The sequence below is a fragment of the Merops nubicus genome, unplaced genomic scaffold, assembly GCF_000691845.1.
Source record: "Merops nubicus isolate BGI_N331 unplaced genomic scaffold, ASM69184v1 scaffold6960, whole genome shotgun sequence".
NCBI lineage: Eukaryota > Metazoa > Chordata > Aves > Coraciiformes > Meropidae > Merops > Merops nubicus.
This window is the reverse complement of record NW_008580781.1, coordinates 1-14332: the sequence shown is the minus strand read 5'-3', so window position 1 is coordinate 14332 and position 14332 is coordinate 1. Positions and strand designations below refer to the sequence as shown.

Here is a 14332-nt window from a genome sequence, read left to right as displayed (position 1 = left end):
CAGCAGGAAAACCTTTCTTGCTCTTCCTTTCCACTCACTAAAATGAAGCCAGATACAATTTCCCCAGCCTTTTCTATCTCAGCACTCTGGTACATGGTAGCATTTTAGGAATGTTCTCCTTTCACAGAAGGTCCTACCTTATTTTGGAGTCTGACAAAAAATATTTCAGCTTTATAATGTTCAAATGCCAGATAGAAAAAAAACCCTAATCATGCATATTCACAGCAAATTTTGTTCCACAGGGTATGGAAACCCCAATTTACTAAACAACAATGAAAAGAGTAGTAGCCAGCTAAAAACAGTATTAAGCACAGTGCAGATCAACAGCCTTGATTTCAAGCAGCTAGTAGAGCGGGTAAGACAGTCACGCACACAGTGTAAATTTGGAGTAAATGCATTTGAGTCAAAGGGTGTCATCATTGCCAACTCATCTTAAAAGGCAAGGTTTCTGGTACAAGTTTCTGCTTCTGTTGACATAGAAAGTGAATCTCACAAATGCCCAAACACAAAAATATTTTTGTTTAAATTACAACATTGTTGTCAGCTGCTGCTGTTGTTTTCACTTCTATACAAAGCTGATGGAGGGAAACACAAAGCTTGAAATTAGAATGCTGAATTATAATGGTAGTTTATCATTCCAAGTACACGTCACTAAACGTACTTCAGCTTCTTCTAAGCACTCCCCAGACACCTTCTGAGTCATGTGTCAAACTACTTTTCTATGTGAGACTTAGAAATTCTGCCCTTCTTAAAGCAGAAGTTCTCTCCCTCTAACTTGCCGAGTATTTCCGCTGAGCATCGAGTTAATCAAATATGCAAATTAGCTCCAAACATATGACTAAAATTTAGACGTAATCTTGCCTGTTATGTATGTAAGAGGGAGGGGGAAGTATCTGACACTTTGCAGGACATGAAAAAACGTTTCAATTGCAATCTAAATAAATAGAGATAATCGATAAAGACACATATGCTGGCCAGAAAGCAATCTGTAGATTATACCTTTGAACATCTACACTGCTGTTTTGAGGTGAGTTAAAACATCTTACATTCCAACTGCCTTAGAAAGGCTGAATAAAATTTTACTCATGCACTAAAAGATTGGACTGTCACAAAGTGATGGATTGCTTTTCTATGTTCTCTGTAGGGCATTTCAATACCATAGACTCCAAGAGCTCTTGATTAAAAGGCGACATTCTCATTTAGGGTCCCATCACTGCCTGAGCTTCAAACTATTATCATTCACCTGCACTCGTGCTTCCAGTGACAAAATACTTACCAAAATGTATAAAATACTAATTACTTTAGTCACTTTGATAGAGGTATAAAACAGCCCAAAGCAAAGCTCTATTACGCTGTGTGAGGGTTTGAATTCAAAATTAAAAATGCAGCCAAAGGGAGAATAAGATTTTAATTACATTCCCCACCTCTCAAACATTTCTTGAAAACCTAGGGGAAAAAGACCTAGCAATTTCATGACACAAGAACTCTCTTCTTACTGGTACTGCTCACTTAAGAAAAAAAAAAATCCAGAAAACCTCAAGTTTACTTTGTTCTCTTCAAAATTATTAAACTTCTCAAACACAGAAAGAGACTAACAAGCTTCAGTAAAATGCTTTGATTTCTTCTCAAGAGGTTTCAGATGCCAAACATGGTTTTCCGTTTAAAAACTTTCAAGCACTACGACAGGCAAAGTTTTATAACTTAAAGATATTTCAAGGAAAAATAATTACTATTTTCTATGGGGAAAACCTCAAATAAAATGTAATTGGGACTCAACTGTGAATAGCTTCACACTACCCCAGAAAAGCTTGGTTTAATTTGCATTTGCCACAAAGCCCCCTTCGGCTTAAATAATTGCAAAGGATCTCTCACTTTTAGAATTTATTTGGTGGACTGGGACCATGCCTTGTGTATAGCATTTGATAGTTTTCTTTACTAAGAAAATTTTAACTTGGACAATTTCATGAGCTGAATGGCACACTGAAGCAGCTCTGGAGCTAAAGGTTTCAGTATATATGGAATGAAAAAACCGTGTGTGAGTTCATACTTTCACTAAGGGTAAAAACTGAGCACAGCTAACAGAATATTTTGATTCCCCAAGAGAAAAAAAAAGTATTCTAAATTGATGAGCCTTAGGACTGAAAATGAATGGAAGCGTACTAGCAAAAAAGACTGGAGTAAATCACAATTGAATTTTTATAAAAACTGCCAGTACGTTCCTTTCTCTATCAGAAAAACTCAGTTCAGTCAAGGACTTTGGCTAAACTGCCTTGTAAAGTTTAAAATACATCATTTCATATAGAACAGTTAAGGTCAAAGTATTTCTGGAGAATAGACCAGAGGATTACAATATGCTCATGTGCTGTTAACATTGTAATGCTGCTCAGGGAGCATATCAAAATCCCTCTGTTGAATAGCAGGCTTCGGCCAAGGCAGGAGAAAGATCCAAGTCCATCCATCTGCATGTGACTGAACCAGGGACAAAGAAAGCAAAAAAATATTGGCTGCTATGGCTGACAGGAAAGCAATCCCATTCTGCAAAAAAAATACTGTTCCCGGATTCTAGCTTATTCTGTAAAACATTGTCCATTTTGACAGGAAACAATGTTTGAGTAACAAACAAAACCAAAACAACATTTCTTTAAGGGAAGGCTATTAATTAGTTTCAGATAAAGACAGGGTGCTATCATTATTCCAGAGCTCCTATCTACTTTTCTTAGGAAAAAAAAGACATGAATTAGGATAGCCAAATTTTACATTCAGCTATTATGGACTAGCTGGTAAATGGATACAAAATCCAAAAACCTTACCTTTGCATTTTCCCTGGATTTTGCACATTTTAGCCCTTCCTTCTGTCTGTCTTAATTGTCACTTTAAGTCAATAAAAATCCTATTTCTGTTACATTTCTGTTAACTACACCTGCTGCCACGGTGAATTAGTAAATACTAGCAGTAGTACTGCAAAGGCTTAGCACTGCTGTCTAAAGTTACTCAAGGTTTTTCCATTTGTGTACAGGTACTTAAGACTGTCATATCCAAACACAATGTCAGAAAGACAAATGTTAGTTACACTGACATATGGAATATCCCACTTCTAAAGCAGTTGAGAATAAAAATATTCTTTCTACAAACCTTCAAAAATTTTGTATCAAAGGCATAACATATCAGAGAGCAGTAATTGTATCAGATGCTCCAAAGGTCTTTAAAAGAAGACAAGGAAAGAACCTTAGTTCCTTAGTTTCTTAAAATCTTCAGACTACAAATGTCATCTTTATTTTTTGTCTCATTTTATGGAGAAAAATAATCTGGCTGTACGTGCCTTGAATCCACTTTCCTTCACGTAGCAAACTCAACACCAATATTCCTGCTTTGAATAGCACACCAGGTCTCCTGTGCTCAGCAAAATTGTAGGTGTGTTATCCTATGGATACCTACATTTAGCTGGATAATGCAGAAAAACCTGATGACTGAACCAAAATAAATGTGGAGAAATTCTCATTTAAATCAAAAGAAGGTAATACAAGTATCTATTGTAGACTATTTTGAGGTTGCTCAGGAGGAAAAGGGAGAGAGTTGTATAGTGATGCTAATTTCAAGGCAAATCTCTGAAATATTTCTGCAGGAATATTTGTACAAGGAGGTGGTTGTTTACTCAACTATGTAAGTTCTGTGGCCATATGCTTCGCCCTGATATTGAAGTTGAGGTATAGCAGCACATCTGAAAAGCGACAGACAGTTCAGTGTTTTGTGTCTAAACTTGTATCCCTATTGCCTTTTTTGTTGGACTTGAAACGGAAGGGAACTATTAAAACGCTTGGCTTTTCCACTACATTAGAATTAACAGAGTTTTGGTATCACATCCATGACTTTAGGTGAGAAGGAAAAATAGTAGTTAATATTCTGTGATGGGTTTAACAGGATATTTTAAGAAGTTTCCCACAAGCAATTATTTAGCAAATAAAAACATATGTTTTGGACAGATGGAAAGGAAGAGGATAAAAAGGGCAATTCCATGGCTGCAACAAAAGGCAATTCTGGCTGCAACAAATAGGTTTAACAAAAATTAAGGAGAAAATGGAATTTCTGACTTGAGAAAATTTCAGGTCATTAATGTGAGACTCAAAGTAGCATTGCTAGTCCTAGACTATGTAAACAAAGATAATCAGCTTATGGTGTAAGGATCTTCCAGCTAACTGCTTTGTTTTGAGGAGCCTGAACACACTGTGCATATGTCAAGGCAAGACGTCCTTCTACTCCAGCTGGTTTTGCTGTGAGAACATTGTGCTGTTCCTCCCAGGGAAACACAGCTCTAGTGAAACATAACTGTTCTTACAGCGTAGGGAGAATCAATCCCATGTAACTGTAGCCACTGAGTTTTGGGCTTCGTTAATACATTATGGGGATTAGTACCCAACGGAGGTACCCCGACGTGCCTATGGAAGAAGTGCACAACTGCTCCTCTATGGAGAGGACACACTTGTCCATCACAGAGATGGGATGCCTGAAATGACAGACAGTACCACTGAACTGTTGAGGCTGGAAAGAGGTCCCAGAAGGTGAGGTGCTGGGGTCTAAACCCCCAGCCCTGAACCAGGGTTGACATGTGGATGATGTCCACAGGCAGGTGGGAAAGATCATATTCTTGGTTTTCTCTCAAAGCCTGGCCAGCCTAGGGTGAAAACCAATCAGGAGCTCACCACCAGGTGCCCTGTCTTTAGCATCAACATCAGGTGTCCTGCCTCTAAAGTTAACAGTATGAAGGCTGGCTCTGCCTGGGTGTCTACCTATGTGATGTGTGTATTATGTAGTGTTTCCAGTTACTGGTGGGGCTCCCTGACTGTCCGTTGTGGGCAGAGCTCCCAGTGATGGTGGGACACCAACACAACCAGGAGCAGAAGGAGCATTATGTGTGTAATACTGGCGCTGGTTTTTGGCAGTTGCTGTGTGATTGGCATTGGGCTGGTCACCCGGTTGCTGAGTCAGTTTGTTGCTGTCTTTGCTGTGTCCTACACTGTGAGTGAATGTGTCAATCTTTTTATTCCTGTGGTTCTTAGCCACCTCATATCCTCCTTGTATACTTTAGAACTGGAGGGAAAGATCTGGCCTGTGTGCTCTTATTGATGACAGAGTCCTTCCTATTGGGGCATGCAGTCAGCAAAAGAGGAGGTTGCTAGCCCACCTCCTGCTCAAAGCAGGGTCAAAACTGACCTTGGACCAGGCTGCTTAGGGCTTTGTCCCAGCAGGTCTTGAACACCTCCAAGGACAGAGATTCCACAGCTCTCTGGGCAATTTTCCATCTCCCTAGTTGGAAATCAATATTCTGTATAATAGAAAATACTGGGTTTATTAACAAAAAGCTTTTTTGGTCATGTGCAGTCAGATAATTCATGTTAATTACTGCCCTAATTTATGTATGATCTATTTCAGCAGTATTTTGCTGTAGTCCTGATGGTTTTGAGACATAAATGTAACAAGGTTTCTAGCCAGAAGGGTCATCTTTCATTAAATGTATCTGTTTATCTGGAAAATTAAGACAAGCTTCGGGATGGACTGCATACCAATACACCACTGACTCAATAAACAAACTGGGTTTATAGCACATAACTTTCATGCAATTTACTATAGGGTTTTAACTCCCTCCTCCTTTCTCCTAGATGATGAGTATTTTCATAATACTCTCTCCTTTCTCTGAATAACATTCCCTGTACTCCTGGGATGCCACTAACCTTTTCTTCAAAGATGGTCTGTTTGATACACACCTAACCAAACTCTAAGCAGCTGTTCTGTACTTCGCTTGGGAAGCTGCTGTTTCATTTTCAGATTTGAAAAAGGACTTGTGTGCTTGAAAAGCTTATTTGATTTTTCCACCTGTACCACTTAAGTGAAATTATGCACATCTGTAGACTTTGTCTAATTCTCAGCCTTCTCTGCCCTTCTTCTCATTCTTTCACTAACTCAGAAAAGTCTAAATCCAAGGAAGCAGTAAATAAGGCTGTTGTGATAAGCACTTTGCATCCATATGAGCATGGGGGTAGGTAGTGCTACAAGCATGTCAATATTGTAAGGACAGAAAAATAAATAAACTAACTTGCTTAAAACTCTGTAGAAGGTTTCATCTCTAGGCCTATGGACGTTTGAGGTATCCTTTTAAATGACATCAGGCTATAAGTAATTCACATATTAAGGAGGTTGTACACAGAAGCACACAGAAGTGTGATATTTTGTCTGCTTAATGAAAGTTAAGGCCACATCACAGAATCATTTAGGTTGAAAAAGACCTTTAAGATCATCAGGTGCAACCATATGATATACCACAAATCATTTTCCCCTGTTTAATACATGATAAAAGGACAGATATGACACTAGAAGTTTCTCTTTACGTGGTAAATCTTAGCAATGGTCTGCAATGCTTTACAGAAGGATTTTTTCTTTTAATTCCCCAAAATGCTCCTTATCCACAACAGGGTCTTATAATCAGCAAGGACTTTTTTTTTTCCTGAGTCAGCCAACACTTATGTCCTAGGGCAGGATGATCACAACCCATGTAAATACAGATATTCACCCCTCACAGAATGATGGACTCTGCTACAGTTTAATTACATATTACTCACTAGTAGTTCCCTTCTATCAATTTCAAATTTGTTTCTTGAATTAACAATGATGCACTTTTACTACAACATAAATGTATGTTATTAGATGGGTGACTATATAGCTTTTGAGGTAGTTTTGGAAGGAAAAGATTTCTGATCTCTGTTTGCACAACTGTGTCTTTTGCATTAAAAGTATAATTAGACAAACCATGCAACAGAAATAAATACCTGTAAGACATAAGCAGACCATTTTGACAACTATGTTCAATACTGGACTACAGAGTTGTTCTCTTTGGAACAGGCAGAACCTCCATTCTCTGCTGCAGAGGAGAAAACATAGAAAACATTTCCATATTCCCTTTCCACCACACCAGACTGGCTTCCAGCCCGCTGGTTAGGGTGTGCGTGGGGGAAAAGGAGAGCTTGAATCCCCTCAGCCAGTGGCAAGAACAGGACTAACTTCAAGTGGAGGATACAGCAAGCACTTAAGAACACGTGCTATGAAAAGCAAATGCCCAGTGCCATAAGCATGACTTCTGTTCTACTTTTGAAGGCAAAGATTTAGTATCTGCTTTCAGAAAGGCAGATGTTCATGGTTTTGAATCACAAGTAGAAAGAATTGTTTAAATCTTCATGGAGAAGTAGAATTAGGACTAGTCCGTGGTATTTCTTGCTGGCTTGTTTTGTTGGCATCTCACAGAGCTTGCTTGAGTTTGCAGAATCAGTTACTTCAAGACTGATACATAAGCAGTGTGGCAGCTGAAGCTGTTACTCTCCAGGTCTTCCCACAGGCAGGGACACTGAATCTACTAATAAATCAGATTGTGAACGGCCCAGGTTTCGTTTAGTTTGTTAAGGTAAACTAATAAAATCTGCAGATGAGTATCTGAGCTCACGAAATGGCTCACTTGTAGTGGAAAAGTGGTTTTCCTTGCCACATGGTCCTGTTTCTTTCTTGCGCTACCTCCAACACCTGTTAGACCTCCCTATGAATCAGTCCAGTTCAGCAATGCCACAGGGGAGAATGCAGCTTCCCAGGAGAGGGGGAAGGTTTGGAAAGTTAGTCTTCTGACTGATGGCCTCTATCAGTGGCTGAGCAGGTCTGGTGAGCACCAACGGCAGTGTGATGCAGGCAGCAGAGATACGCAGACGAGACTTGTGAAGGCAGGTAAGAGTGAAGAAGACGGGAGGAGACTGGGACTCTCCTTTTTCATGAGAAGAAGCTAACAGATTGCCTAATCGAGCCTCCTGAAGTTGCAGGTGTACTTTGCAGTAAGACAAGACATGCTGTTCACGGATATGAATTCTGCTGTGAGGGCGAGGTGTATTTCACAGCGTGGAGCATCCCAACTTCTATGGCTTTCTTCAGATCTAAGTAAATAGCCCTTGTCTCCATTCTGTTTTCATGGAATGCTCAAAAATGTGATCAAAACCCTCCCAGGCTACCAAATTAATATTTCTATTTGCCTTTCTAATCCAAAATTAATACATTTATATAACTACTAGTGCCTTGTCAAACCAAGAACTGAAGTAATTACTCAACAGAAGTATTACACTTTGGAAAAATGTGAAAAACAGTCTGACACCTCTTCAAATCTGCAAAATCCAGACAGTTAAGTTACTCAAATTTTTCTTTTGTAAATCTCAACATTTTACTGTGCTAACTGCATTCTGAGATGGCTTTTTGGAGCACTACCTCTCAAACAAAATGTCATACCAATGTACATGCATGCAGTATTTTAGATTGCTCTTTTTCTTTCAAAAAATAACCTACTTCATGACAGCAGCAGTGAACCATCTTCTTTATCTCTCCTAAGTTCCCTGCATGCTTACTATGAGTCCTGAAATTAAGTGTGATCATAGTAAGACTCTCCATTTCTTGTTAGCTAAAGGAAAAAATTGAAATTCTCTACTAAGATAAGAGAAGGGTAAAAAACCCATGACACTACCGTACTGACACCCATAGTAAAAGTCAATACACATAAGCTTTTGCCTTTCTATAGCATAACACATCTGTGTTTACTCAAAATCTAATCACATTTGGTTGGAGGGTTGGTAATTCTCTGAGACTGGCACAGTCTGGTTTGGAAATTCACTTGCTTTTATCATTATAGATCATCTAATGCCTTCAATATGTGATAAATGTCAAGCAAAGTCAATTCTTAGCTCTCAGTTTTGACAGCTTCCCTTCTAATTGAGACTGCTCTATAAAAGCAATTCCCTCCTTTTAAATAAAGCTAAATGTAAAACACACACAACTTTTGCCAGTTTTCCCTGAGAAATCTGCTAATTGTCTTTTAATTAACATTTTTCCCCATTGGGGACTGAAGGGATTATGGTTCTTTAACAGATTTGACTTCAAATGTGCAAGTGACAAAAACTGGTACCTCAGGATAATCCTGTCTCTCATTAGTGAACTGTCTGAAAATAAGCTGGGTTTTGGGAACAGTACAAAAACCCCATGGAAGAAGAGATGCTTATTATTTCAGCTGTTCACTGCCTGCTTTGCTGCAGAAAGTAGCTTTGTGGTCACGTGTTTGAAAGGATTAGATGGAAGCGGTGACCCTCTGAGTGCTTCATACAGAGAATTGCAAGTTTGGGGGATTTTCAGTGCTCTGTGGCCTGGTGACACTCAATGTGATGCCAGAGTACGGCACCTGTCTGTGGGGCAGCTATCCCAATTTAAACACTACCTGCTAAACTCTTGTTCAGACATGGAAATTTGTTTTAAACTGACTGCAAGTTTTCCAAGAGCCAAGACTCTTGGGCAGGGTTGTGAATGAGTGTGTAAGTGGCTGAACTTAAAGAACTCACCTCAGCAGTTCTTATCAGTAACCACCAATCGACTGTACTGCATCATGATATCTATACTTTATCCAATTAAAGTGTCATTGGAATCTATTTAATTAGGCTTCAGATAACATCTCCTGGGAGCACATTACATCTTTTAAAGGTATCATTCCAGGCAAGCAGTAGCTTCAGACTGGCACTGCTTCATTGGCTAAATTAATATATTTTCAGTTACTAAGCCATAACTTTAAGGGCTGAGAGATGTTTCAAAAAATAAAGCATAGTTTTGAGCATCTTGATGTGATGGCTTTTTAATAAACTGGCAAATACACGGGTACTTAGATCTCCCTACTATTATGCCGTATCAGGGTCCTGCTGTCTCTTTCAGAGCAGGTGGATTGGTGAAAGAAGCAACTGATTTATTATATTTCCAACTACCCAGGGAAGTCATGCCTTTCTGTAGCAGAAAGTCTTATATAGAATAGTGTTATAAAACTTAGAATAGGTGTAGTGTTATACTGATTGGAGTAAATAAGGTCTGAATACTTAAGTAGGTAATTTTTAATTGCTCATCAGAAAAATACTACACCGTGACGTGCTGAAAGAGGTCCTTGTCCCAGAACATGGTGAGAGCAGCAGTGCAGCTCAGTTGTTGTAGTGGTACTCACTGACTGTAGTTAAACTCATTCTCCCTAACCTCATTTTCCAGAAAATTACAGCCAGATCAAACAGACTCTTTAAAACAAAGTTATTTTAAAACTGATTTGATGGTTTCCTGCTTACAGTGATAGGCTCGGTAAAAAAGTGTAACGGGAGAACTGATTAAATTTAGTGATGGTTTAGAGTCCAATTCCATGGTATTTATGTCCTAGGGTAAGCTCTCTGTCTTTAGTGGAGAGCTTCTGAGTACATAGTAGTAACCACGTTTATATATATATATACACACACATACATATATATTTTTTAAGTCTTCTTGTTGAACTTACAGCTGTCTATCAGAATGCTAATCTGATGATCTTCCACTTATATGATATAAAACATCATTATTCAGTTACATTTATATTAAAAATGGAGTTCTAAGCATGTGAGTTGCTCTTTTTATTTTCATGTATTTTCTAATATTGTTGTATAGCTTCTGTTTTTAAGCATAGAACAAGAAATACAAAAGTGTTAAGTATGCATATGAGAGCTAGTTACATAAAATGAAGGTTGTCAGTAGTACTGCTGCAATAACACACAATTAGAGAGAAAATCAGTACATTTCATTATTTAACTTTTAAATATCACTGCTGAAGAGGAAGTTCAGTCTTTACTTTCTAAATGGTACCAAAACCTAGTGTTGGTAGAATGATGGAGAGGAAGGGAGCAAAAATCACTCTCTGTGTGTTTCTGTAATTTAGGGGGCAGTTTACATCAGTTCAGAATGCAAGAAAAAACACAATGTCATTGTGAAAGTAAGGCATTTACTACACTTCATCATGCAGGTCTGAAGTTGTTACACAACTAATGTAAGCAAATATACATTTACCATGGTATTTAGTGTATTATCTTTCTTTAGTTTTTAGTTCTCTGACAAAATCAGAGACTTTTATTTTCCCACACCTTATCTCACTGCAGATTTTCTTTAAAGCTTGCCAGCTCTCATGGACATGCATTTTGTTTCACCAATTGCATCTTGATGTAGAATATACTCTTTTAAAAGCTTGCTGTTGCTGTGTAATCTATAAAAATAATAGTGTGCACATTAAGGTAGAGGAACTGGTGGCATTTTAAGATCAGTGTCAAAGATTCTCTCTGAGGTTAAGTGACAGTAACTAAAAAGACAGGAGACCTGGAGACAAGTCTGCACAAAAACCAGCAATGGAACTGAACCAGCACAGCAGCTACTGGGAATCACTAAGCAGGGACATCTAACAGAACCGTGCTGTGTGAACCACTAAGCAGCACTGGTTTTGACTTGTGAATGTTAACGTTTAATATACATAGTAATCCTCAACATCAAAAAACTTCTGCTGCCGCAAAGACTGGGATATTTTTCAGTGGCACAATTGCATGGGAGGAGTAATTGTGCAATGTTAATGAAAGTGATGTAATCAATTTGCAATCATGCTTTCCTGTAAACTCACTTTTAATTTCACATTTGGTAAATATAGGCTTTGTATCCAAAAAGCATGTGTCTCCTTCTGTGGACACGACTGACAAGCCCTATGGGCAACGTGCTTCTAAAACAAACATGACTCAATACCTTTGGGTTGGTAAGTCACACAAACGATGAAGAATGACTTTTGGTCGTCTGCCTAAAGTGTATCTTAGAGAAGGCAGCAATTCATATGTCGGAGAAATATAATCAAAATTTGGTTTATAAAAATCTGTACGCTGTGTGATGATTGTGCTATCTTGTAGGACACACACAGTTATTCAAACTAGTTGATCACATTGCTATACTTAAGCAAATTGGTTATATAAAAAATAAACACAGTTTTGGAAGGCAGAGTTTTATGAGGCCGGCGTGTCTTTCAGCACGAGCGCTGCGCCAGCCACCCGTGACACAAAGCACGCAAAAGTAAACCAAACCCTGTCACTCACAGAACTTACAAAAACCCCTGTTTAACTTCACACTGATGGAATCACAGCTGTGGGTCAGTTCACAGCTGGCACAATGTGAAGCCTATTTTCATGTAGGCCAGGCACAAGGTTCCCAGCAGAAGTTACCAGTTAATATAATGGGGAGTCCCCAAACCCGAAGTTGACCCCTGCAAGTAGCTGCAAACCTCTTGGCGGGGATCCTCTTACCTATAATTTGCTAGTCAACCAAGGAAATAATTCACTGTTTCTTTATCTGTTTCACAATGTCAGTTAACTTAAAATAGGAACCGTTTTGTGCTAAGTTATGCCATGATGTATTTGGCTTTTGAAAGGCTGAAAATGGGCTGTAAAAGTCTGTTTAAAAATACTGAAAGGGTTAATTAGGAAAGTGAACAGTCAGAGGAGTAACAAGTGCTACCTCAAAACCTGTGATGAAAGTCGTGTGTTCATCTGCTAGATGGATGTTACTTGTTTGGAGTTAAAAAAATAAAGTAAAAATCCCACCGTCATTAGGTACTCAGTATATAATATATTCAGAAAAGGTATTTAAAATTCATGTGACTTAGTTCCTGATTGGCTGAGCCCCTTAAAAATTCGATGTTATAAAATAAGTTAAGTGCTTGTTGACTCGCTAATATTCTGAATATCTCAGCAGACTAGAATTATTGAGTGTTTCATTGTGCCACAGGTTTCCCTGTTCAGAAAAAGCACATTACTCAGAAACTAACTAAAGACTTTATAAGGACTTCTGGAGACTAAGATTAAATAAGGTACTGCAGAAGAAAGTGCCCAATGATCAATGTTTCTAACTCAAAACCCACAAAGCTCCCATTGCATTTCTGTTTGAACTGGCTCGCTCCAGAGCTAGGCAGCAACATGGAATGTGATTGCTAGAAGATCAATGAGCTGTTTCTGTCCCATTCCTGAGGTTACACATTTTCCAAGAGTCATTTTTTTCTTTTCCTTATGGGATTGATCTGCACTGCTGAAGTCAGTGAATGCATACGCTGACTTGGACATAATACTAAGAAATTACTCCTTCTTCACTGAAATAACTTGTGAGAAGAATTGCAAAAACTGTTCTACCACAGGCTACCAAAACCCGGGTTGAGTACGAACTCATGGATCGTCCTGTAACACTGGAAGCTGTTCACAGGCTTAGGCTTGGTGTGAACTTCAGAAAACAGTTTTAGAGGTTGCAGGCTTTGGGGAAGTTTTTTTAAACAGAAAAGATGTTATACGCATTTAAATGATATATAAGTATGTAATGTTTTTTATCTGCACACACATACACACACACGTGCACAGAGCAGTCCTCTGCATGCTGGAAAATCCAGACTGTTATCTCTAGCAGATCTTGGAGAGTTGTCAGACCTGATCCTGCCAGGCAGTAATTTTTCACAGTTGCACTGCTGGCTACATTAAGCATTAGGGTTCATACTCCCTCTCCTAGGGATAAACCCACCAGAAAAGGAAAAGAAACTACATAATGCCACAGGGTGAAAACAAGTGTTACAGGAGCACTATTCAAAATGAGGAAGGGATTGTGTCTGTGCTCTGGTATGTGCCCAATGGCTTTTAATTGCCTGGGGAGAAGATCTACTGAAAAATGCAGAATGTTCCCCTGATCTGAATGGCTCATGTGAACATAAGCAACCCAACTGGCAGTAAGGCATACTTCATAGCTATGCTGCTGTTACAGTTCATTAAATACTACTGAGAAGAACCGTTTGGGGGGAGGGGCTGGAGACAACCGTGTATTCCAATGCTTTTTTGATCACGTTAGCTACTGAAATCTTCCTAAAATTAGTAATCCAATACATACAGCATCCAAAGTTATAGATGTCATACATGTACTGACTCTAAACCTCTTCCAGGGCTTAGTTTTGGTGCATTAGACACTACCTCATGGTCAAGTGGCAGATGTCACCAGCTGAGGATGGTCTGTGGAGCTGCACGCTGGTGTCACACAACGCAGGAACAGGGGTTGCCCTGCCCGCTATGACTAGGGCTAGGTTAGGAGAATTAGTATCCCTTCTCCTTCTCCTGACCCTTCTGCTCATACCTCAAGCTCTGAGGTTGCATCTTCATTTCACGTTTGACTCTTAGGCCTGCTCAGCTGAACCGAGAGAAGGCCATACTGCACAGCGGCGTTTGAGCTGCACACAGCAGAACCAGCTGCTGCTTTTCCGCCCGCCGGTGCCTCCTCTGGCAGACCAGCTGCCTCCCATAACGCCCATCACCGGGCACAGCCAGCGGGGCGTGCGGGGGCGTGCGGACAGGGCTCGGGCTCGGCGCAGGGCCAGGTGCAACGCGCCGCACGGGAGGAACGGCGGAAAAGGGAGCGGTTCGATCAGCAAGCGGCA

The 14332-nt window shown here is 39.5% G+C and overlaps 1 protein-coding gene across 1 annotated transcript in view; it reads right to left on the bottom strand.

Moving 5' to 3' along the window:
- The window catches only part of INO80C (INO80 complex subunit C), a 19206-nt gene extending 16747 nt beyond the window's left edge, over positions 1-2459 (bottom strand). The window contains exon 1 of the mRNA XM_008938786.1: positions 2349-2459. Within this exon, the coding sequence (XP_008937034.1) occupies positions 2349-2459 (111 nt within the window). The remainder of the gene's footprint in view (positions 1-2348) is intronic.
- Between the last annotated feature and the right edge of the window lie 11873 nt (positions 2460-14332).